Source organism: Haliaeetus albicilla, chromosome 5 (genome assembly GCF_947461875.1).
Source record: "Haliaeetus albicilla chromosome 5, bHalAlb1.1, whole genome shotgun sequence".
Lineage (NCBI taxonomy): Eukaryota > Metazoa > Chordata > Aves > Accipitriformes > Accipitridae > Haliaeetus > Haliaeetus albicilla.
Genome location: NC_091487.1, coordinates 21,519,842 through 21,543,107, shown reverse-complemented (window position 1 = coordinate 21,543,107; position 23,266 = coordinate 21,519,842). Strand labels below are relative to the sequence as shown.

General features: G+C 37.3%; 1 protein-coding gene across 5 annotated transcripts in view; it reads left to right on the top strand.

Annotated features, from left to right (window-relative positions):
• FLRT2 (fibronectin leucine rich transmembrane protein 2) overlaps nt 1-22,935 on the top strand; it is a 77,606-nt gene extending 54,671 nt beyond the window's left edge. For 4 of the 5 annotated variants that reach the window (XM_069783708.1, XM_069783709.1, XM_069783707.1 and 1 more), the window contains exon 2: nt 2,480-22,935. In XM_069783708.1, the coding sequence (XP_069639809.1) occupies nt 2,914-4,902 (1,989 nt within the window). In that variant the 5' untranslated portion in view covers nt 2,480-2,913 and the 3' untranslated portion in view covers nt 4,903-22,935. The remainder of the gene's footprint in view (nt 1-2,479) is intronic. The other variant, XR_011324703.1, reaches the window with a different exon arrangement.
• Nucleotides 22,936-23,266: the final 331 nt, after the last annotated feature.

The window sequence follows — 23,266 nt, the reverse complement described above, 5'->3', positions numbered from 1 at the left end:
ATACTGGCTTTAATAAAAGGAGTCCCTTTCTCACCATCATAAGGGGAGAAAACTGAAGGAAAGTTTTAACAAATTTCTAAGGGCAAAATTCATGTAACAATAAAAAGGAGATAAACTCTGGAGTGCCAGCTTCCTACGTGCTGATATGCTTAAGTGACTGTCCAGTCAAAGCTCTTCTACGTGTAATATCTAATGAGAAGTGCTGTGTGTTTGACCCAATTTGCTAGAATCATTACTGAAGTCTTTTATTCAGGTGCCACATTTACCTAGGCGAGAGATACTCTGGGCAGAGTTCTAGAATGAGGTGAATGCATAAATCAGTTTTAATATGGTATTCTTTCCTTAGGAGATTCCCAGCAAACCAGGAGCTGCAGCTGCCTGTGGCTGCACCTCCTCAGCTGGGCTTTCTATCACACCCGAGAGTCAAATAAAACCTAATCAGCAATCGGACTTACTATTGAAAGAGAGCTCAGTGCAGGGTATTGGCCCTGTTAGGAGGTACAGACTGTCTCTCTCTGATGATGGAAGGGGAGTGAGAGAACCACTATTATTACTCTGTGTGGTCCCAAGCATCTCAGAGGAGGCTCTGCATGTCCTTTCTTATTTTAAAAAGACAGTGTCATGATGGATCAGAGCAGTATGATCTAGATGGGAGCCAGACCATATTAGAGGCGGAAAAACTGTCACACTTAGGCTCATGTTAGAATGTAATCCTGTTAGGGTTTCTCTACAGTATCACGTCATCTTACATAATTGAAAAGAAACCACTCAACTGAAATATGCCTGTGAGACAGAAAACCTTGAACAGTGGGATAGCTAGTCTTACTGTTTCTAGAAAAGGACAACACACAGTGTAGGCTGCATTACATGTACATTTACCATTTGAATTCATAATGATAAGCTACAGGACTCTTCAGGGTCTCACTTTTTATCTGCAACTGTTCTAGTCTTGAGGCTGTTACCTGATGATGCTCCAAATGAATATAGTAATCTACAAGTGCAAGGTTGCAGGGTTATAACAGTTTGACTCCTAAAGAGACTTTCTACACTGTCGGTCTATGGAGTTCCCAAAAGCAGCATTTGGGACATGTTATAAACCGTGCAGCTGTAGCAGAAGAACAAGCTTTCACGTGCTCCTCAATTACATTTCTCTCTGAATTACCTGGATGGTGTTTAAACTGCTTAAATAAAGGAAAAAAGATTTTTAAACATGATTTCTGTTCACTGAAATTCTATTTTCCTGAAATACCAGCCAATGAGTTTTGATCTGGGTAAACAAAATCTGGAAAAATACTGTGCTTATGTAACTGCAGTTCAAGACCCTGAGATCTACACGTTTGGTACTTGCCAAGGTTTATATCCTTCATTATGTTCAAGTATGTAAAATGCAGTATTTTTTTTTCAGTCATTGGAAACAACACATAACAAGACAAGACAACATCATACAATACAGTATCTTTCTTTGCATGCTTTAGGGACTGAATTGTTTAGCTATAGATCTGAATAATAAATAGTAGCTGGGAATGTAAAAGTTTAAAAGTACACTTAAAATCTCAAAACATACATTAAAGAACTCATCTATACTAAAGCTAACGAATTTGTTTATGTAGCCATTCACAGACAACTGTGTAGCAGATTTAAAAGAAGTATCCAACCTTTATGGTTTCAAAGAAAGTGCTTTCCTGCAAAACTGCTGTAGTTTGAGCTGATATCCTAAAACAATAACTTAGCAGATGTGAGCCTGTTTCATTTAGTGGAAAGCTATTTCTGAAGTCTGTTGACAGCACAGTTCACATCAGAAAAAATATCAAGATGATAGTTTTAGCAAATGCATGCCTTACAGCAGGGTATCTTGTATTTGTGGATTACCATACTTATTTAAAAGACTCTCCTCCTAAGTAGCTAATTAATTCACTGTAGTGAGGTGCACTAATCTGGCAGTGTGCATTAAATTGGAGAATATACATAATGGCATTACAGAAATAGTAGCAGAACATTCCAGAGTCTGGTAGGAAATGAAAAAAACCATAGAGTATGATTAAATAATACGGCCCAGAGTCTACTCTGTCAGGCATCAGTGAATAGCATTCATTGAAGTCAGTGGTTCTGCAAAAGAAAAAAAATACCTGAGCAAAAATTTCCAGTTAAATGGTTTAGTTTTAGGTTTCTAAAATGTTTTAGTTTTACGATTTGAAACAGACTGTGAGAGGACAAAGACTGGAGGTACAATATGCAAAAATGAGTGACAGATCTAGCTTTCACTGAAGTCCCTGAAAGTCCTTCAATCACTGCAGTGACTTTGCATCACATCTATTTCAAGACTATTTAACAGTAATATTAAGCTAATGTTTAATACTAATGCCTTTTTTTCCAGAAAGCCATAAAGAGCACAGCCTTAGAATAGTCTTCCAATGGGCTTGATCTTCCCTATTCAACATTTCATGCTATTCAGCTTTTTCTTTTCTCTTTTCTTTTACAGGCAGGCCAGATCTGGCAGATAGCTGATATGAGGACTTTGGTGACTTCAGAAAGCTGAGTGTAACAAACACCAACAGACTTCAGTGAAAGGAAATATTATCCCTCCAAGAAACTCATACACAGACGACTTTTGGTAGCTTTAAATTAACCTGTTGCTCACCTGCAAAGACACAGCTATTGTTTCTTTCAGCACACATGGAGGAAGGCAACAAACTTTGTAACCCTGGCTAATAAGACTGTGGCTTTCTTATCAAAAGTAGGAGGTAGGCCAATTACAAGAGGATTATTTTATACTTAGCCTCCAGGACTTTAACTCTGGCCTGAACACTGGACATAAATAGAAGCCAATTTTAATGACCTGAGATTTTGCTACCTGTGCTTTATTATTGTTATCAGTTCTTTAACACTTTGGTACTTTATTTCTTTAAATTAGAAATGGGTTCGTGGACTAGAATGTGGCCCACAGATTGGGCTGTTCTCATGAAATCATGGCTTATCTTCTCCCTGGGGCTCTACATGCAGGTCTCCGAAACTTTGGCCTGCCCAAAAGTGTGCCGCTGTGACCGAAACTTTGTCTACTGTAATGAGCGAAGCTTGACCTCAGTGCCTCTTGGGATACCGGAGGGTGTAACCGTCCTCTACCTCCATAATAACCAAATTAACAATGCTGGATTTCCTGCAGAGTTGCACAACGTCCAGTCTGTGCACACAGTCTACCTGTATGGTAACCAATTGGATGAATTCCCCATGAACCTGCCCAAGAATGTCAGGGTTCTCCACCTGCAGGAAAACAACATTCAGACCATTTCTCGGGCTGCCCTTGCTCAGCTTTTGAAGCTGGAAGAGCTGCACCTGGATGACAACTCCATCTCCACTGTTGGTGTTGAGGATGGGGCATTCCGGGAAGCCATCAGCCTCAAGCTTCTGTTCTTGTCCAAGAATCACTTAAGCAGTGTACCAGTAGGCCTTCCGGTGGACTTACAAGAACTTCGAGTAGACGAAAACCGAATTGCTGTCATTTCAGACCTGGCCTTCCAGAATCTTACAAGTCTGGAGCGTCTGATTTTGGATGGCAATCTCCTTACTAATAAAGGCATAGCTGAAGGCACCTTCAGCCACCTCTCCAAGCTCAAGGAATTCTCAATAGTGCGGAATTCACTGACCTACCCTCCTCCCGATCTTCCAGGTACACATCTGCTAAGGCTCTACTTGCAGGACAACCAGATAGCCCATATACCACTTACAGCCTTTTCAAACCTCCACAAGCTGGAACGTCTTGATATTTCCAACAATCAACTTCGGATGTTGGTAAAGGGGGTATTTGATAATCTCCACAACCTGAGGCAACTCACTGTAAGGAATAATCCCTGGTTGTGTGACTGCAGTATTAAGTGGGTCACTGAATGGCTCAAATTTATTCCTGCTTCCATCAATGTACGCGGTTTTATGTGCCAGGGACCAGAGCAGGTCCGAGGTATGGCAGTCAGGGAGCTCAATATGAATATGTTGTCATGCCCCACCACCACCCCTGGTCTGCCACTTGTCATCACCCCAGTCCCAGCTACAGCCATGCCAACTACATTAGTTCCCACCTCATCAGTTCCTCCCCCAAGTAGCAAATATAATCCTCTCACTCCCACCATAGCCACACTCCCCACTGTGCCTGACAGGGAGGACAGAGAAAGGGTGACACCTCCTATAACCGAACGGATTCAACTCTCCATCCATTTTGTGAATGACACATGCATCCAAGTTAACTGGATGTCTCTTTTTACCGTGATGGCATATAAACTCACGTGGGTTAAAATGGGCCATAGTCTGGTAGGAGGAATTGTTCAGGAACGAATAGTTAGTGGTGAGAAGCAACACTTAAGCTTGGTAAATCTGGAGCCCAAATCCACCTATCGGATTTGTTTGGTTCCACTGGATACTTACAACAATTACCGAACTGGAGAAGACACTGTCTGTTCAGAAGCCACAACCAAGGCTTCCTTTTTGAGCAATGGCAGCAACATCCCCTCCAGCCATGAGCAGACGACTTCTCAGAACCTGGGCTCCCCATTTCTGTTGGCAGGGTTGATTGGAGGTGCAGTGATATTTGTCCTTGTGGTCCTGCTCAGCATTTTTTGCTGGCACATGCACAAAAAAGGGCGTTACACCTCCCAGAAGTGGAAATATAACCGGGGCCGTCGGAAAGATGACTACTGCGAGGCAGGGACCAAGAAGGACAACTCCATCCTGGAGATGACGGAAACCAGCTTCCAGATTGTCTCCTTAAATAATGATCAGCTCCTTAAAGGAGATTTCAGACTGCAGCCCATTTATACCCCAAACGGGGGCATTAACTACACAGACTGCCACATCCCCAACAACATGCGATACTGCAACAGCAATGTCTCAGACCTGGAGCACTGTCATACGTGATAGTGAGGGGAGATGGGGGCGTCTAAGACAAAGAGAAAAAACTCTGGAAAAAATACCCCCCTGACAACAATGAAAAAAATTACATTTGATAAATGTTACACAGATGCATTTATGCATTTGAATAGTCTGTAATTTATACGGTGTACTATATAATGGGATTTAAAAAAAGTGCTATCTTTTCTATTTCAAGTTAATTGCAAATGGTTTTGTAACTCTTTGCTTTTTAAATCTTTAAAAAATATTGCTAAGTACTGTACAGGGTTGTACAATAAGAACCCAATGTCATGGCAAAGGAAAGAATAACTCATTCTTCAAACATTAACCACTTTGCTGTCGAAACTGTCTGAGGGATGTTAAGTTTCTAGGTGTCCTGTAGTACCGGAAAATAAGTGCATATTAAAACAGGGTCACTTAGGAATGGACAAAAGCAATTCAGATAAAATGGGTACAACCTTTCTGACTTGAACCCGGCAGCAGTTGTTGAGCTTCAAACAATTGGAAATACTTCCATTCCCCTTTGTCAGTTCTGCATTTCCTACCTCCAACCGAAAGCTGGAGTTCTGAGTGCTACCCAAAAGGCTACTTTGTTGTTTGATTAGTTTTCTCCCAATATACTTGGAATAGGAAAGGTAGACAGAGCTCAGTGTCAAACTCAAAGTGACCTTGATTCCTATTTGCAAAAGCTACTTTGAAAATGTCCCCCAATACTGTATACTTTTATGATGGAAACTGTTCCTGCTTTTCATTATGATTAAGAAGCTTTAGGCATTCTCTGACCCTTCTCAGTGGGTGATGAAGGTTATCAGTATGTAACAGATATCTGTCATTAAGTTGCACCTCTCTTTAATAGAGCAGCATTTGTTGACACAGCATGTTCAGGTAAAGCCTGAATGAGGGAAATTCTGAGTGCTCCCAGCTCTGCAGTATTCATGTAGAATTTGGAATCTAAAAGTGTAAATTGCTGAAAACATGATGCAAAATATGATGCCAATGGAAAGATTGCTATTGACTTCTATGGTTCAAGCCCTATTTGATTTAGGGGTCTGAGTTATGTTCAGTATGGAGAAGTAGGAAAAAAAAAAGACAAACGGAGAAAACAAATAAGAAAGATCTTTTAAAAATTTATTTATTATTGGAAGGGCCTTCAGGCCTATTATGAAATGGAATATGTTCAGCAGGGGAAATCGTGTATAAATCCCGGTAGGTGTCGTCCCCCCCTTCCCCCCCATTCAAGTATACAGAGACAGACATTAACTAAGCATTTGATTAACTGAGGAATTTTGAGAACACGAGTACACACTGTCCCTCTGAATTACTCTTCTTTTATCTTAAGCTTGTGGAAGTTTTCCACAATGATCTGTGCTTTATAAGCAGTAGGTGGGCTTAGAATTTGCTTTTTTATTCCCTCAAATTCTTTAGCTGGAATACCTTCTGAGTCGTTGAGCTTTACAGGCACTATGTGAAATATCATGGTTGTATTAAAACCATGATGCTGGTCTCAAAATTATACAATGTTCCAGCCACTCCATTGACTCTGTGACTGCCAAGAGCTCTGGATTTCTTGCCAGTTCAGTGTTGGAATCTAATTGTTCCTTTCTTTCAGTTTGTTTGTTTTTTAATGCGGCTCACTTTCTCCTGAGCTTGAGGACAAGCAAAAGTTCACAACAAAGAGAAAAAAAAGAGAGAGACAAAACTTTCCTGAGGGAGTAGGGAACCAAAAAGAAAACTTTTTACAGTGACCCACTAGGGACAAGGAGAAGTTGTTAGAAGTGGATTGGAGGTAAAGGCTGAAGCACTTTCACTGTGGAATGCTTAGACTTTTCACTTTCTGAGGCTGCTTATGTTGGGAGAGAGGGTTTTAATCCTTTCCTTTGCTTATTTCACTCAACTCATTCTTGAAACCCAGCAGTCTATGAGTGTGCAGTTTCTGAAATTCAAATCATGTGATAACACTCATTTTCTGCAATGGCAAAATTAATCCAGTTATGGTTGTTGGCAAAGTACAATCATTGTATAAGGAACTGCATCCTCCCAACATCTTTTATAATCACATTTTGAAATTCCACTCTATATTCTGTATATTTGCTATTTTCTCCAGCTATAACAGGTATTTTAGGCAACCTGTGTGGCTACTGTAATAGTAAAGTCACTGAAATTTTGCTGAATAAAAGGCTGCCGTATGATTTCAAATGGTGTAATACTAGGTAGAAATGTCTATGCAAAGTGTTTTTTTCTGTGATCTATTTACTGAAGATTATGATGAGAAGGTTGATACTTTTGTTTTGTTTGTTTAATATGTTTTAGGTGCCAAAGCCCACAAGACAAGCAGCAAATAGTTGTGCTTCTGCACGCTTCCATTGCATGATGGAGTTTGTTTGAAATTAAGTAGAGCCAGAGATTCTCATTGGGTGTGGATGTGGAATTTAATTTCACTGAAATAACTAGCTGTATGTTTGATTTCAAAAGGCATCCTTTGAAAGTACGCACTTACTAGAATTTCGTACTTTAATGACTGATGCTGGAGGTATCTTTGTCCTCCTTGATGAACATCTTCTGTTCTAGGCCTCAGGATACCATAGTTTCAAGATGAGCTAGGCGCCTTATTTGTAGCAAATGACTTATTCAGGGAGTTCAGCCGTACTGCAGGTGAATGATCCACAAGCCCAAACTGATGACAACAAATGTGGTTACTGTTCTAATAGGGTGAGAACACAAGGCATTCACAAACTGTTTGTTTTGATCTCGGATGATGAAATGTATATATATCTATCTGTGAACTATTACTCACTTACCTAGATCAAAAATCAAAATGATATTAAAGATAGCATAGTTTATGCTTCTTTTCAATATGAAGAAGAATATATATATTGGTATGGGATACTGACAAAGTTTCTTTTCTATAAATACTCATCTGAAAAAAAGTAGCAAGCCAGTTACACCAAAATTTGTGGATAAAGCTGGGAGTATTATCTAAAAAAATTCACAGTTGTAGTCAACTGAAAGGTCATATGTTTCATTTGAAGACAGTTTCTCCCGATTCTATTTGCTGTCCAGCTGCAAAAGAGTTAATGTATTTCAACCTACAACAGAGTTTGGGACTTTTCAATGTGCCAGTCACACAAACAGCTGAGACTTCGTTTCAGTCACATCTAGATAAGTACGTAACGGGCAATTTTCACTAGGTAAAGTATTTGGAAAAAGTCAGGAGTTAAAAATGGACAATGGTCTTTTGACGATGTAAAGTTTAAGATTAGTAGCTTTTTCCCTGGGCTTCGTAAAAATGGGGTCATCTTCACTTAGTGCAAATATCAAACCACAGATACTAACTAAAGGCTATAGAGCAGACATCCTAAATGTGTGCATATACAACTCATACAAAAAGTTCACTTCCAGGTCCTGATTTGAACACCTTCATCGTACCTGGGGGCAAATGACTTGTTGACAGACAAAATCTCACCCATCTTCCATTGTATACTGCTAATAGCTGACATAAATTTACAGAAAAGATTAGTGAGTGGAATAAAAGAAGTCTTTAAGTGAAATTATGTTAAAGCAGTATCACAACACTGCTGTGACCAGTGCTTGGGTTCCTTCTGAAGACTTATTTACAAACCGGTCCTCATTTTCACAGTTTCTGTCACTATAACAAGTGTTTCTTGCATGTAGCTTGCCAGCAGAAACAAACACCCGATGAATGCATGGACTTTGTGTCAACAGGTTCTTATTGGAGACATTATTATTGAATTTATTCATATGAATATTTAGGGATTGGGTTACTTTGGACTGAAAAGATATTAGCAGTTTTCCCGGTAAGCCAATAAAGGACTACAATGAATGTCATGTAAAACAGAAAAATTAAGTAGCATATGCTATTTCTTACTAGAGTAGTTCAACTATATTTTTCTCTCAATTATTTTCTCATTTCATGAGAGAAAATTTCTCCCTCTGAGAAATGTATCGATTTTAATTTTGCAAGCAAAAGAAATTTAAGCATATCGTATTGTTGTTATGGTTTTAAGGTCTACATAAGGCACTTTATTAATGACGTTGAAGTGAAAGTTCAGTCTCAGCTTTTGACAGTGAAGTGGTTAATTCCCATTGAATTCTCCATTTATAGTACTTCTTCACCTTAAATTTAACATGAAGATATTAAAGTTTTTTCTTTAGAACATGAGAATAATGGTTTTACTCATGACTTATCTTTCCAGCTCAGTGGAAAAACAAAACAGAAATGAGTGCCAAACCAAAAGTTCCTGGCTCTGAGCCTCATCAGATCCTGCCTGATGCTCTCTTCTAAACACAGAGATAATCCTAGGAAGCTGATGATCACTCCTTCCCTGAACTCTAGTGAACAGGGCACTTTGTATCCCAGATGACACTACAGGCAATATTGAAGCATTTGGCATTAAACTTCTGTACAGCAGAGAATGTCTTGCTCTTTAAAAGGACGCTGGCTAGTAGTCCATCTGGAAAACTAGCACAAAAGAGATTTGGCAAGCTTTTGTTATGCTGGGGCTCTGCGGAAATGTGCCTCATGAGAGCTGAATTCTGATCTTCTCAGAAACAGATAAGCTACTAAACAAATTGTTATCTCTTGATCCTAAATATCTGAAGATGATCTTTCATAAAATTGATTTTAACTGAGACATGCACACTTGATTCTGTTCTGTGTTTGGTATACTTTCTATCTTTAACATGGAAAAATAGATGGTTTGAAGTCTGCATTATCTGTTTTCTGCAATCTGCCATGTTGCACGCATTGTTAACTTCAAAACCTCACTATACACTATATATTATCTTGTTGACATATTCAGTAAAGAGTTATTTAAAAAAATACAACAATCCTGCTGTATTTATATGAGCAAGTTAATTAAAATAAGGATGTGAATATCTGAAAGGAAAAACAGAAAAACAAAAATATCAGTCTTTTGTACTTTCATTCCTGGAAATATTTTTGAATGTTCTATTGTATGTCCACCCTCTCTTCAGATTCTAAAAGACAAATATTTTACTGTTACTTCAATTTCTCAGATTTAATCTTACCTTTATAAGATTATCTCATTCTGATATGCATATAGGAAAGCACTGTAAAACAAGAATGGGTTGTATTCCACTGTTTGCAATTAATAGGTACACTCAAGCAGCTACACATGTCTATAACGTATATATGTATGTAGAAGCTGTGACCCATTATATGCATAGTCATATGATAAATGCATTTGACATTCATCCTTGACAATCTTAAGCCTGCCTTTTACCTATTATTATCTATTTAATCTGTTTCCTTGCAATGAAATGTGGGGGTTTTTTTTGAATTCTCTCTTCAAAATTGTTCTTGAATTTTCAGAATGCACAACATTCAGACATAGGCCTTAATAAATTTTTTTATATCTTATACCTAACATACATGGTAATATATACATTATATACAAAAACATGCTTTAGCTACTTAGAAATGAAAATTACCCCTTGTTGCGGTTTAACCCCAGCCAGCAATTAAGCACCACACAGCCACTCGCTCACTTCCCCCCACCCAGTGGCATGGGGGAGAGAATCAGGAAAAAAAAGTAAAACTAGTGCGTTGAGATAAAGGCAGTTTAATAGGACAGAAAAGAAGAAAATAATAATAATAACAGCAATAATAATGACAGTAATAGTAATTAAAAGAATTGGAATATACAAAACAAGTGAAGTACAATGCAATTGCTCACCACTCACCGCCGGATGCCCAGTTAGTTCCTGAGCAGCGACCTGCACCCCCCAGGCCAATTCCCCCTAGTTTATATACTGGGCATGACGTCACACGGTATGGAATACCCCTTTGGCCAGTTTGGGTCCGTTGTCCTGGCTGTGTCCCCTCCCAACCTCTTGTGCCCCTCCAGCCTTCTTGCTGGCTGGGCATGAGAAGCTGAAAAATCCTTGACTTAGTCTAAACACTACTTAGCAAGAACTGAAAACATCAGTCTGTTATCCACATTCTTCTCATATGGAATCCAAACCACAACACTATACCAGCTACTGGAAAGAAAATTAACACTATTCCAGCCAAAACCAGGACACTCCTCTTCTAGTTACATATACAAGAACTAATTTTTGGCTTTGCCAGAACCTGAAATATTGAATGTTACAAGCTGTGTCACTTCAAAGCTTAGAAATGTAATATTGCTAAGTGTCACAATTCTTCTATAAATTACCTTATTCTCTGTCTTAACCCTGAATATCAGGTAAAACTGCTGAGAGCTGCTTGTGCAATACATCCACATTTAGGCCCCCCCCTCTTAATATGCTTCCCTGAACTTGACATTTCTTCTGAGCCAGATTAGACCAGATTAGGTTCTGGTAATGAAACCTTCTTGCCTTACCATAGGAAGGTGGACAACGGAGGTAAAGTACATCATAAAAGCTTGCAATCATTTATGTATTTCTGGCAAAAATAATGGCATCATCATTTTCAATAGATAATTTTTCTCTCTCAAAAAAAAAGTTGACAAACACTGACTGCTTTATTACATAATCTTTTAATAACCCAAAATTATTTATCTTACTAGAGATCAGTCTTTATATTTACTTTTTACAGTTCTAAGCTCAGTTATCTGGAGCTGTTCACACACAAGTGTGTGTGTGTATAAATTCCTGGGGTTGTGTATAGAGGGTTTAGCTACAAGGACATCCCAAAGCAAGCACATGGAGGAGTCTTTTTCATTATTGTCCAGTCAACATTTTAAAATATTTCACTTTAAAAAGAGTTCTTCTGTCTGAGAAGTGTTATGGTGCCACGTGGAGAAATTATGTTTCATTAAAGTATGAAACAAATGTTTTCACTCTACTTCAAGTGCCACTGTCAGTGAAGGCTCAAACTAAAAATCACTAAAATACTTCTATTACACAGGTAGGGATTTGGTGAATTTTTTTAACAATAATTTACATTCCTAAAACAAATTAGTACATCCTTATGGTGAAATCCTGACCCCACTGATTTCAACTATAAATCAGAATATTTATAGGAATAATATATATGTTGGAAGGATTATTAAAAACATCCAGTATGACACAAGGTATAATATGTCACACTATGTACCCCCAAATGAAACACATCAATGAGTAAGGCAATAGGCCTATGTATCTCTTTTGAAAAGCTAGGAGAGCAGTGAAATAGACTTTCCAGAAAATAAGGGGAGAGAGAAATATGTACTGAGAAACATTGTCTAATGTAAAGCCGCACAAGATACGGACATTTAAAGCCACAAACAGGCCACTGAGTATAGCAAGAACGTTCTTTTGCACATAAACACACACATTTTTTGCTTACAACTCCATATACTGACTAACATATGTGACTACAAAAATGCACGTATGAACATTAAGAGTTTATAGTATAGTTACACTTTGGTGGGTACATCTCATACAAAATAAGAAGAATCTTAACTCTGTGCACTGGGTCCACTATTTGCCTTCCTCTCTGTTGAAAGGATTCATATACAGAAGGAAGTAACAAAAGTCATGCTGATTACACTATCCTGTTTTTCTAAGTGTAGAATGCCTTGAAGAATGAAGACAGTGTATAAACTATTATGGAAAATCCAACTTAAATTCACGTGTGTTTACAACTTTAACATGCTCTGTGCAAAAACAAGTAAGTCTCTGTGACGAATACTAGTCAGAGTGCTAAGCCGAACACAACCATTCTTGAAAAGAACAATTGCCAAAAAGATTCTGTTAAAATGGTGTATTTCTTGAGTGAAATCAATATTTCCACTCCTATAGACTTTGAGCAGGTGATCACACAGATAAATTAAATTCTTTGTGACGGGGATTGGAACAATGTGTCTAAAGATGGAATGCTGTAATTTTCATGCTTTGAAACTGCCTGTTTGTGATGAAAAAAGGCAGATTTTGTTCTGTGAAGATGAAATATAGTAATAATGATGGACAGAATATAGAGATACTCCTCTTTACTGACATTTTATGGACATGAAAAAGGACACATACATATGCTTTATACATATACATTTGTGACATGATTTTAAATATCCTTGACAATTTTCAGACTCTTCAGGTGAGATGCACTTCTAACACATGTACAATATTCCAAAACATTTAAATCCTCAGAAATGACTGCAATCCCTTTCAATTAATAGAATCAAGAAAATGTGATAAAATGAGTATATACAGAAAGTGCATAGCGCTTTCTCCAAGCTTTAGCTGTGGTAGAAAGAAAGAGAAAGAAAGAGAAAGAAAGAAAAAGAAAGAAAGAAAGAAAGAAAAGATGAGGACTGTTAAACTAGAATAGCTTTGTATTTTTATTTAGATAAGTCCTTCCAAATTTGTAACACACTCACTTGAATGCCAAACTTTGGTTTGACTTGAAAGTCAAATGATTTAAGTGACAGTGTTGTAAGCCTGACCTCATATACCTCCACAAACTGGTTTGTGCATTCACGGTTCAGGAACCAATACGTAATTCATTGCTCTCTCTGACTTACAATGCAAACGTTAAGGATTTTTCCCCATTAAAGAAACATGTTAAGAAAATTTAAGAGTTGGTGTGAAGTCAATTACTGCAGTATATGTTAATGTGAACAATTTCATTTATTCAAGCAGGGCATTAGCATGTCTTTGTAAGTGAGGACTGCAGAAACAAGACATGCACATTAACTCTATGTCATTTTCAAGAAAACCTTTCTCACCAGTTCAAGACACTACTCCTAGCTGACAAAAAGCACGTATGACTTATCAAGCATATATGACTTCTTAGAAAAATAAACAAATGGAAAGCTGAGAAAGGGAAGACATTCCAAATTATTATAGTTATTCTAATAATATACAGTTGAGTACTTTAAGCAATTAAAAATATCTCATAAAAGTTTTGAAGGTTTTCATATTAAAGGTCCCCAGCAAGCATATTTTCTATTTTCCATTCACAAGAAATGAGTTTAGGCAGCTTTTCACTTACATTTGCATTGTAGGATAGTTTTGAAATCAGTATTTTCTTTTTTTTTTTGGCCTTATTACAGGGAGTAGCATCAGGTTCATGGTATTCTCAGATCTAATCGGTCATGATGTTCGTTTGGAAGTCTGTCCATGCACTGATTTATACATTTTTGCTTTGGTTTTTGGCTTTCCTTTTTGTTATTTAACATTATGTACAGGTGGAAAATGGAGAAAATTTAAAGTAGAGCAAATTTAAATTATTTTCTGCTACAATTATAGTAATGGTAAGACTGTGTCTTCCTTTTAACAGAAGAGAAAATTTAAGAATGCTGAGTTAGGAGAGAAATTATCTTAAAGAATTTTGCTATCAATTTTAAGTTGAATTCATTATTTTTCAACATTTAGTTACAGAACTTATGCTAGGAAGTTGAGCTAGGAAGACTGGATAAACTCAGCTTTGTGGTTATAGGAACTTCGTGTTTATAGGTTCAGTTTTACAGATTATTACTAGTAGCTGCACAAAGAGGAGGGGACAAATGTTTCTTCTTTCTCACTCAGGTACCGCAGATTCCCTTCTGTGGTGATCAAGGAGGAAGACAGCTACTTCACAGAAATCTCCCTCAAAAAGCAAGGTGTCCAGAACACAGGGAAAATAACTGAAGTCATGGCATTTCTCTTTGCTGAATACAGAAGTTGGCAGATGCAGAGCTGTATCATTTTATGAGGGATACAGCAAATTACAGGTGCTCTGCAGCATTATATAGGAACTTTGGTTTGTACAGGACCCTGCTAAAGGTACCTTCACTGAGGTGTATCCTCTTGGAGATCTGTAATAAAAGGTGCAACCCATGCCTGTAAAAGCAGGGAAGGATCCGAGTTGTATTTTGTTTTATGGGCCTTTAATTACCATTTCCTGTAAGTTCTGGACTTCCAGGTACACCACTATGTTTAAGAAGGCAAGTCTAACAAGTGTAACAAGGCAAGTTTGGAAGGTCACGTTTTTTTATGACCCTCCTTTTATCAATGCAAATATTAGTAAGGTGCTTGCAGCTGAAATTCCAAACCACAGTAGGTGTAATCATTGTGTTAGTGGTCAGATCTGACAGTCCTACTTTCAGTTTAGATGTCCATTACTTTTCTCCATTATTCCTTTCCAATTAATTGTTTTCTTAACATTTGAAACTAAGCAGTTAGTACTATTGCTTATTTGTTACAATACAAGGAAAAAGTTTCTACAAAACCATAATACATGCGAACTGTGGTGAAGATTACCCAGCAAAACTAAGCTACAGAAATGCTAGCAGTACAGTGAACCATTTGTCATGAAGTAATGATCTACGGCAATATCAATTCAGTTCATACCCAGACTATGAAAAATCCAGAGGCACCAATCTCACAGTTTCCTTTGTATTTGCATAGTTTCTTCTATGCCACATCAACCTTCTCTAGCATGATTGGCTTAGAGGACAGATTGCTGCTTGTTTCCTCACATGATAATGTCATTTATAAGTGTTTACATTTAAGATTAAAACAAGAAAAACAAAGCTGTTTTCTGATTGCCTGCATTTTGGGGCTGCTGTAGTATTAATTTGGTCTGTATCTGTCTACTGCACTATTTGTTTCTCACCATTTTTACACACGCACATGAACATATGCACAAGCACACTGTATTTATTTATATTATGTAAAATTATTTATATTATGTATATATATATATTTAGATACCCACACATAAGCATATATATAGACATAGGCTATGTATATCAGTATGTACCAATATGGATTGGTCTAGGCTGAGTCCCATACTGATCTTTTGCTCTGGATTTATGCATCATTTCAGTTCCACTTAAGCTTGTGAAAGAGAGCAAGCATGTAGAATAGCATGAAATCTTTTAAAGAACTGTATTGTCAGTATCGGTGAGAGCATCTTTTCAATAACATATGTGCTTTGGCAGCCTGTGCACTAAAACTTGAATAATATAGAGAAGATTAACATAGCTCCTGGAAGTGGATACTATGCACCTTCTGAAATATACTTTCCAAAGCACAAAGCACATCTGAGGAGTCAGTTTATAGCAGGACTGTTCTCTGTGGTTGTGAAATAAACTGTAGACAGAAGAGAGTGTGGGAAAAGACAGTATGTAACTAAAACACAGTATGAACAATAAGGGAAAAATTCAGATGTTTCTACATCACTAGCATTACAGTTGACTTTTTCTATGTAATTTTGTTCTCTGTGGCCTATTTTTCTTTCCCTGTATTTAACATTTTTTCCTTCTCATGTGAACTGTCTTTTAACTCACTTTTCACCTTCTGCTTCATGAAGAACCTTTTGTTATATGGGATTTTTGTGGGATGCCCCAAATGGGTGCCTCTTTCATACATGAGGGGAAGCACTTGCGTGTAGCAGCCCAAATGGGCAGTGTTCATTGCCACCCATCCTCCTCAATTTAGTCATCTAACTGCTCCAAAAAGGTCTTGCTGACATGAGCCACACAGCTAGTGTGCTATTACAGGAAGACTTAGAAATTTGCTGTGAAATACTCTTCCAGTGTTTCATTTTAGAGGTTCTCTATTTGCAGCAAACATGCAAAGAAATTTGCATGCGGCAACAACATTCTCTGCTGCACCAACAGCGCTGCAGCAGCGCCTTCTCCTTTGTTCCCTGCCATTCCACTCACATCTGGCTGCTGACTTGAAATACGAAAAGCCCACAGTTTGCTTCTGTTATTGATACAAAGCTTAGGTATCCTGACTCCATAATTAAAAGACAGGAACAATCACATGTCAAACTCAAGGACTAGGAGCAGGAGCTGCAGGGCTTGGGACCATGATGGTGTGCCAGGACATGTGGTAACCTACAAGCCAAGTCCTCTGTGCTCCATACATGGCTCCAATCACCTCTGCTGCCCCTTTCTGAGACAACTCTGGTGTAAAAAGATTATTTCCTTTTAGGTCTACAAACCTATCCATGCCTTCTTGAGGTCATAAATTGTAATAAAAGTATTATTTCTCCCAAAGTGAGGAGGAAAGGATGAGAGACATGTCTCCACCCATGTCTCCAAAAAAGAGCAAGTCATCTGTGGAATGATCTAAGAAGGGGCTCCCTCACTGAGTATACGCTGTTTCCTTGTGCTAACCAGGCTCTGTGCCTTGTAGTACCCTCCAGCTACTCTCCTTCTGCCAAATATGTTACCTCTGTAGTTAAAATTGCTCCTGTCCTTGCTTATACTGTAGTTCTGAAGATTCAGAACCTCTGTGGTTTACTGTAATTTTTAGTTGTTAGTTTACATACTCTGTTTTTGATAGGACTCCTGCCTTACTCATTGCTCAAGAAGGAAACAAAGCAGGGCAGGGTATTTAATGCAGAGTTGTGAACCTGATATTCCCCTCTTTTAAATATCTGTCTTTGCAATTTAAAAGCTATTTTACTATGGGTTTTCAGGATTTTTTTTTAACCAGTAATACTACATACATACTGCTGTGTATATCTTTCATATTCAGAAATAAAAAAGCATAAGGAGTGCATATTATCCTAGAATTTGTTAGGAAACTTCATTGCTTTCCAGCTAGACATCATCCCTGATAGTAAATTAAATGATACAAGCAATGAAGTTTCTTCCAGTTTCTGAAGTTTCTGTAAGAGACTACTCTGAACTTCAAAGCCAATGTAATACTTGGGGCAGGGGCAGAGAAAGAAATGGGGATTTGAAAGACAGAAATTGTGCCAGTAGAAAATGTATTTTTAATAAATATGGGCCAAAACATAAAAATTCTGTTCAGATCTGGGGTATATAGATATAGTTGTGGTAAACATAAAGATAAAAAAGTTCCTTATCTGAGCAATGTTCTCTAACTGTGGGATTTATTTAGGGCTGCTGCTTATTTTAAGTGCCTGAATTAATAGACTATTGATAATTTTTTGCCTGGGTTGAGAAAAAATATTTGTGACATACATTTGCTAACTATTTATTTTTTTAAAATTTGAAGAACTCCAATTTCTTTTCATATTTTTTCCCCAAAGATACTAGTGTCTGCTAAGTTGCAGTGAATTTGGAAAGCTGCATGCTTCTCAGTTAAACAAAAGAAAACAACAAAAAATTTCACAGCGAACATTGCTTTACCTTGTTATAGAAGATAAATTGTTTAGAGGTAAATTTCTGCAAGCCCAAATAATCCAGCAGAGTTTGATCAAGAGACAAGATTTATCTGTGCTTCGAAGGCTGATCTTAATTTGAAATTGTAGAGAAATGCACTGTCAGATGAACACCTTCTCTGCATTGATTTTAAAAGGTGACATGTACTCATTTGGATTTAGCTTTTGACAGCTGATGAAGAATGAGGGTGAAATAACCATAGCAAATAGAAAAGTTATGAGTAAAACACTAACAGCATTACTCTGTTGAGTACAGAGTATTGTATGCCTGAAATAACATGAATTTCCTCATGTTAGAATTTACTGCTTGCTGTAAAATACAGTTGTATTTTCTAATGAACATTACAGGCTTCAGAATTTTATTCACAGGATATTTCTCAAAATTATTTAAAATTTGTGTTTCAGAAACCATCCACTTCAGAAAGGTCTTCTAGCCATGCTAAATACCAGTTCCCTGGTGTATTAACTCCTTCCAGCCCAGTCAGGTCTTTGGTAATGCTCTCTTGGATTTGCTTGCAGGTTTTTTCCTTTTGTTTTTTCCTGCTTGACTACCCTGGCTGGGGCAGATCATGTGGAGTATATGCCATATTTTTCTGTGAGCAGGTTTTTCTCAGGACAGCCAGGCAAGAGGGAAGAGGCAAAATAGGACAGATCCTTTCAGTCCCCTGGTGGTGACTCAAGAGGAGTTTGCCCGGCAGCTCCCCCTGTCCAGCTAAGGCAGAGCGCTCTGCAGGGAAGGGGGAGGATTACAGCAGCGTGATGGACCATCACCATGTCTGTCACCTCTCCTCGGTGTCACGCTACCTGTGTGTCCAAGGAATGTCTCCAACATTCAATCTAACACACGTATATTAGCAAATGGATCCCTGCTGAATGACCTGTAGTGTGTCTATGAGCCCTATGGGCAACATGAATGGCATAGAGGGGATTTAAACCTGGTTTGTGAGTTTAGCTACATATTCTCCAGTTTCTATTCACTAACTACATGCACTACATTCTTGAAAAAGTATTAGGACCATAATTAAACCGACAAAAGCCAAAGCTTTTGGAACTTATGGTGAATTCAGAGTTAATGCTAAAGGCTCCAGCTTTTACATATTATATAATAATTTTTATTCATATTTTTAATAGGAGGTCCACATCCTTTAAGAGTACTTGAATGCATTTCCTTATTAAAAAGATATTAGCAAAATATACATTGTCTGGGAGTGTAAAAGGGCTGGAATGGTCTGTGGATCCCATTACAGACTTCTTCACAGGGAATTATTCTAACAGCTTCAACAAGTTCTGGACTGAATCCTGAATCCTGAAGCATATCTTTAGCCAAAAACATGCTAAATCCACTGTCAGATTAGCATAATTTATGTGGAATGTCATCTAGGTCAGTTATGGTTTCTTCTGTAGATCCACATATAAATTTCTAACCCTCACAGTCATCTAGTGCATAGAAAATAGAAATTCTGACATCAAAATGCTAATGACCCTCAGTCTGCATGCCTGCTAATTCTTGCTTATAACAGGACAAATGATATGCCTTTTACTGACCTACTTGGGATAAGCACAATGTAAAAGCTAGGCATCTTTATTGTTTCACCATATGCAGCTATATGACCTCTGCTGAAAAACAGTAGATTCACCTGTAGGCAGCTTACTTAGTAGGACATAAGCATCTGGTTTACCATTTTAACAAAGAGTTTTCTTTAAGCTAATATAGGGACTCCACAGGATTTCAATAAAGATATACAAACTACAATGGAATTATATCTTCACAATATCCACACTTCTGCTTAAAAACATTATGGGTAAAAAGGAAACAATGATTATATGTAAAGCTAGGAGTTCATTATTAGTATAACTGAAATCTTAACAGTCTAATTAAAGAGTTAGCCAAGAGCTAACTGTAACAGAAAAACAAGAAAGTAAGGAACATAAGAAAAGGATACCACCATACCAAAAACCCCAAACCAAATTAATTAAAAAAAAAAACAACTCAATAATAATACAGTTTGAGTTGTATCACACACTTTTCCTAGCTGCCAAGCCTTTTTCTGGTGTTGTTCTTACCCTTCCACTGCCCCTCAGGATCCAGTCTGTTAGGGTAGCATATGGTGACTCGCTAGCACCCCAAGTCCTTCACTGGGAAGACTATGGTTGGTTTCTTCTTCACTTTAGGATCTTCTGGAGTCACTTTTATTTGTTTGCTAATGGTCTTTTACAGCTTGCTTTTTCTTCATTGGCCTGCAAGTCCACATTACATCCAAATTTACTACATTTGGTGCATTTGTGATACCCCTAAACCCAGTTTTGTCCAGGTCTGCATTTCTTGAACTGACTGTTGATGAGTTGTTCATAGCCATGGGCTTTCCAGTGCCAGCCTGCGACCCACCTCTTACCCCATGCCTGTATTCCTCTTTACTGTATTCTGTGCCTCCTCTTCTCAAGGCCTCTGCTAACACACTGGGCCTGTAATTCTCTACCTTACATTAGAATCACAAATATCTCATTCTATACAGAACAAATACTTTTTACAACTATATATAAAAATATGGTTATACCATAAGAAGACAAGCCATATTAAAACCAATTAATCATGGTCATCTGGTTATGAGAGAAAAATACTGTTGCAGCTGAACCAGGTCAAAGTAAAGTTCCAGGCAGATCAAGACAAGGTCAGACAAAGCAAGCTTGAAAAGCCATAGTCCTGAGGCCTCATAAACTCAGTACAAATCCTGTGGTCTATTGCTGGCAATGGAAATACTGTATTACTGAGCTACAGGCTGGGAGAGATAGTACATGTGTTAAAAAGGCTGTAATAGAGTCCCTGTACATCCTTTCTAACCTAGTTTAGAGACTAGTATCTGGACTATTATAGGAAAGAATCTAATTAAGAATAAAAAGCATTATCTTAGTTGTAGGAATACTTATAAAGTGGCCTAAAGTGTGTAAAGAGATAATTAAAAATGTGGTTTAAAAAAATTGGGGTTTTAGTTTTCTCTACAACTTAAGGTTTATGATTTAGTCTAAATAAAGCCTTCTGAAAGAGAATGTGCTGTGGAAACCCATGCCAAAATAGATAATAGTTTCTGCAGTGATTCAGCAACCTTAACTTAGATAGGGAAAATCTGTTTCTGAGAAATCTTTACAAGCTGTCAATTCCACTTTAGAAGACACTATCCTTCTAGGTGTGATGGTTGGCTTCTCTAATGAGATTACATTTCTCATAAGACTTTCCTAAAGTCTTATTCTTATGCTTTGGCTTATTTTTTTTCTGAACAGATTCTGAATCTTAAACTTCACCAACATTTAAAATAATTGATTAATTAAGTCTTGTATTGAGATATTGCCCTTTAAGTGAAAAATTTAGTGAATCATTGCTTATTCTTAAGAGGGTAGGTATTCCAGATCACTCAATATTTCTCTAAGAAGCATAGTTTCATGTAGTTGTGTTTTATATGTCAATTCCTCACTCATGTAAAGGCATAAGGATCTGAAATCCAGCTGAAAGTCAAATGCAATACTAAACAGATATTAAAGGAAGTTATGTCATATTTAAATAGGATGCTTTAGTGCATCTCTGTTGTATAGAGCACCTTCCATATTTTCATTACTTAAATAGAATCCTTAGTAGGTTTCCTAAAATGATACAGCCTGGTTCCCATTACTTAAATCAAGGACATCCTCAATGACAAGATTTCTTCTCTTCTTTTTTGAAAGGCAATCTTTCCCTTATATCTTTCTTGTTTGGTGGACATCTAATTATATCTTGTCTCTCTTACAGAATCAAGCATGCCTACTTGATGTATTTGTAAATTTATAGTGGGATAATAGGTTTTGTTTTAATCTAATTAGGGGTTGTCAGGTGGTTAAAAGCAACTATCGTTTACAACAATGAAAAAAACTTCCTTTCTTAAAGGAGAAAAACCCATAGTCTCAAAAGAAAGCATTTTCTATATTATTATTTCATTATTGCTACTTATTCACAGACTTTTTGCTGTTAAATAAAACATCACTGAATAGATAGTGCTGAAATGAATAAACCTTCATAATAACTATTTTCTGTTGAATTTTCAGACAGCTAACATAACTGAAGGCATATTTGTACTTCAGATCTAAAATTCCATATGTTGAATTTAAAAAAAAAAAAATAAAGAAAAAAATGCCAATATAATGTGATAGAAAAGCTTACCAGTGTTGCTTTCATTCCTTGAATGATCAAATGAAACAATTGGAAGTTGTTTTCGAAACAGACTTTTAATATAGCAAAAACAAACTCTTGAATATGCTGGTTTGTCTCTCATAATTGCTCAGCTGGATGTCCTCCATATGCCTTTTCTCTTTTATTCTTGAATGTGACTTGTTTTTCCAGCCCAGATATGATACAAAAATAAGTTTTTTAAGCTGGGAGAATTCTGGTTTTAACTAGTGGAAGAATGAATTCTAGTCACACCTCTGTGCCCTTCCCATCCATCAAAATATGACTATAAACAATATTAGATCATTTTGTCAATTTATCTGGCAAGGATTTTGTACAGTTTATTTTCTAAAGCTTTGCTTAGTCTTAAGTATTTCTCAGCCATGTTACTGCATCTAAAAGTTAGCTATTTTAACTGTTTTGTTTTTCTCAAAGTCTGTTTATTAGCAACCTTTTCTTTTCGATACTTCTGTAACTTCCCTTCTGCTTAGTGTTCACACAGTTTATATGTGGAAGATGTGGTATTCCAAGTATAGAGAACTACTACAAGTCTGTATTTGTTTCTCTTCATACTTCTTTTCTTTTCTCTTCCTCCTTGTTCTTTGTTGCTTCTTTTAATTAATTCTAATTCTGTAGAATCTTTAAGTGAACATATTGCAGAACTGTTCCCCAAAATGTACTGCAAGCTGCTGAAAAGTACAAGTTCCCAGCCAGGATTCTCCCTCCACAATAAAATTGTTGCATGAGCAAATAATGAAGTTGACCTGCTATGAATTTATTTCATATGTCCCATATCCTTCTCCATTCTTCTCTTTCTGCCTTTTTCACGCCCATTTCTACTGTGTCCCTTCTTTTGGTTCAGCGCCCACCTCCAGTGCAGTATCTCTGTTGTGCATGCACAGCACTTTCAGCTCTTTCCATATTACCTACCACTATTTAAATATGGAACTAGCTGGGTAATAGGGAAAAGATGCTGTAAGTGACTGAGTTACAGTAGTGATGCAGTGATGTAGTGATAAGCCAGCTGGTTGAGCTTTAGCTAGCTTTCCTGAGAACAGGCATTTACAGTGTGTTGGCAATTTACC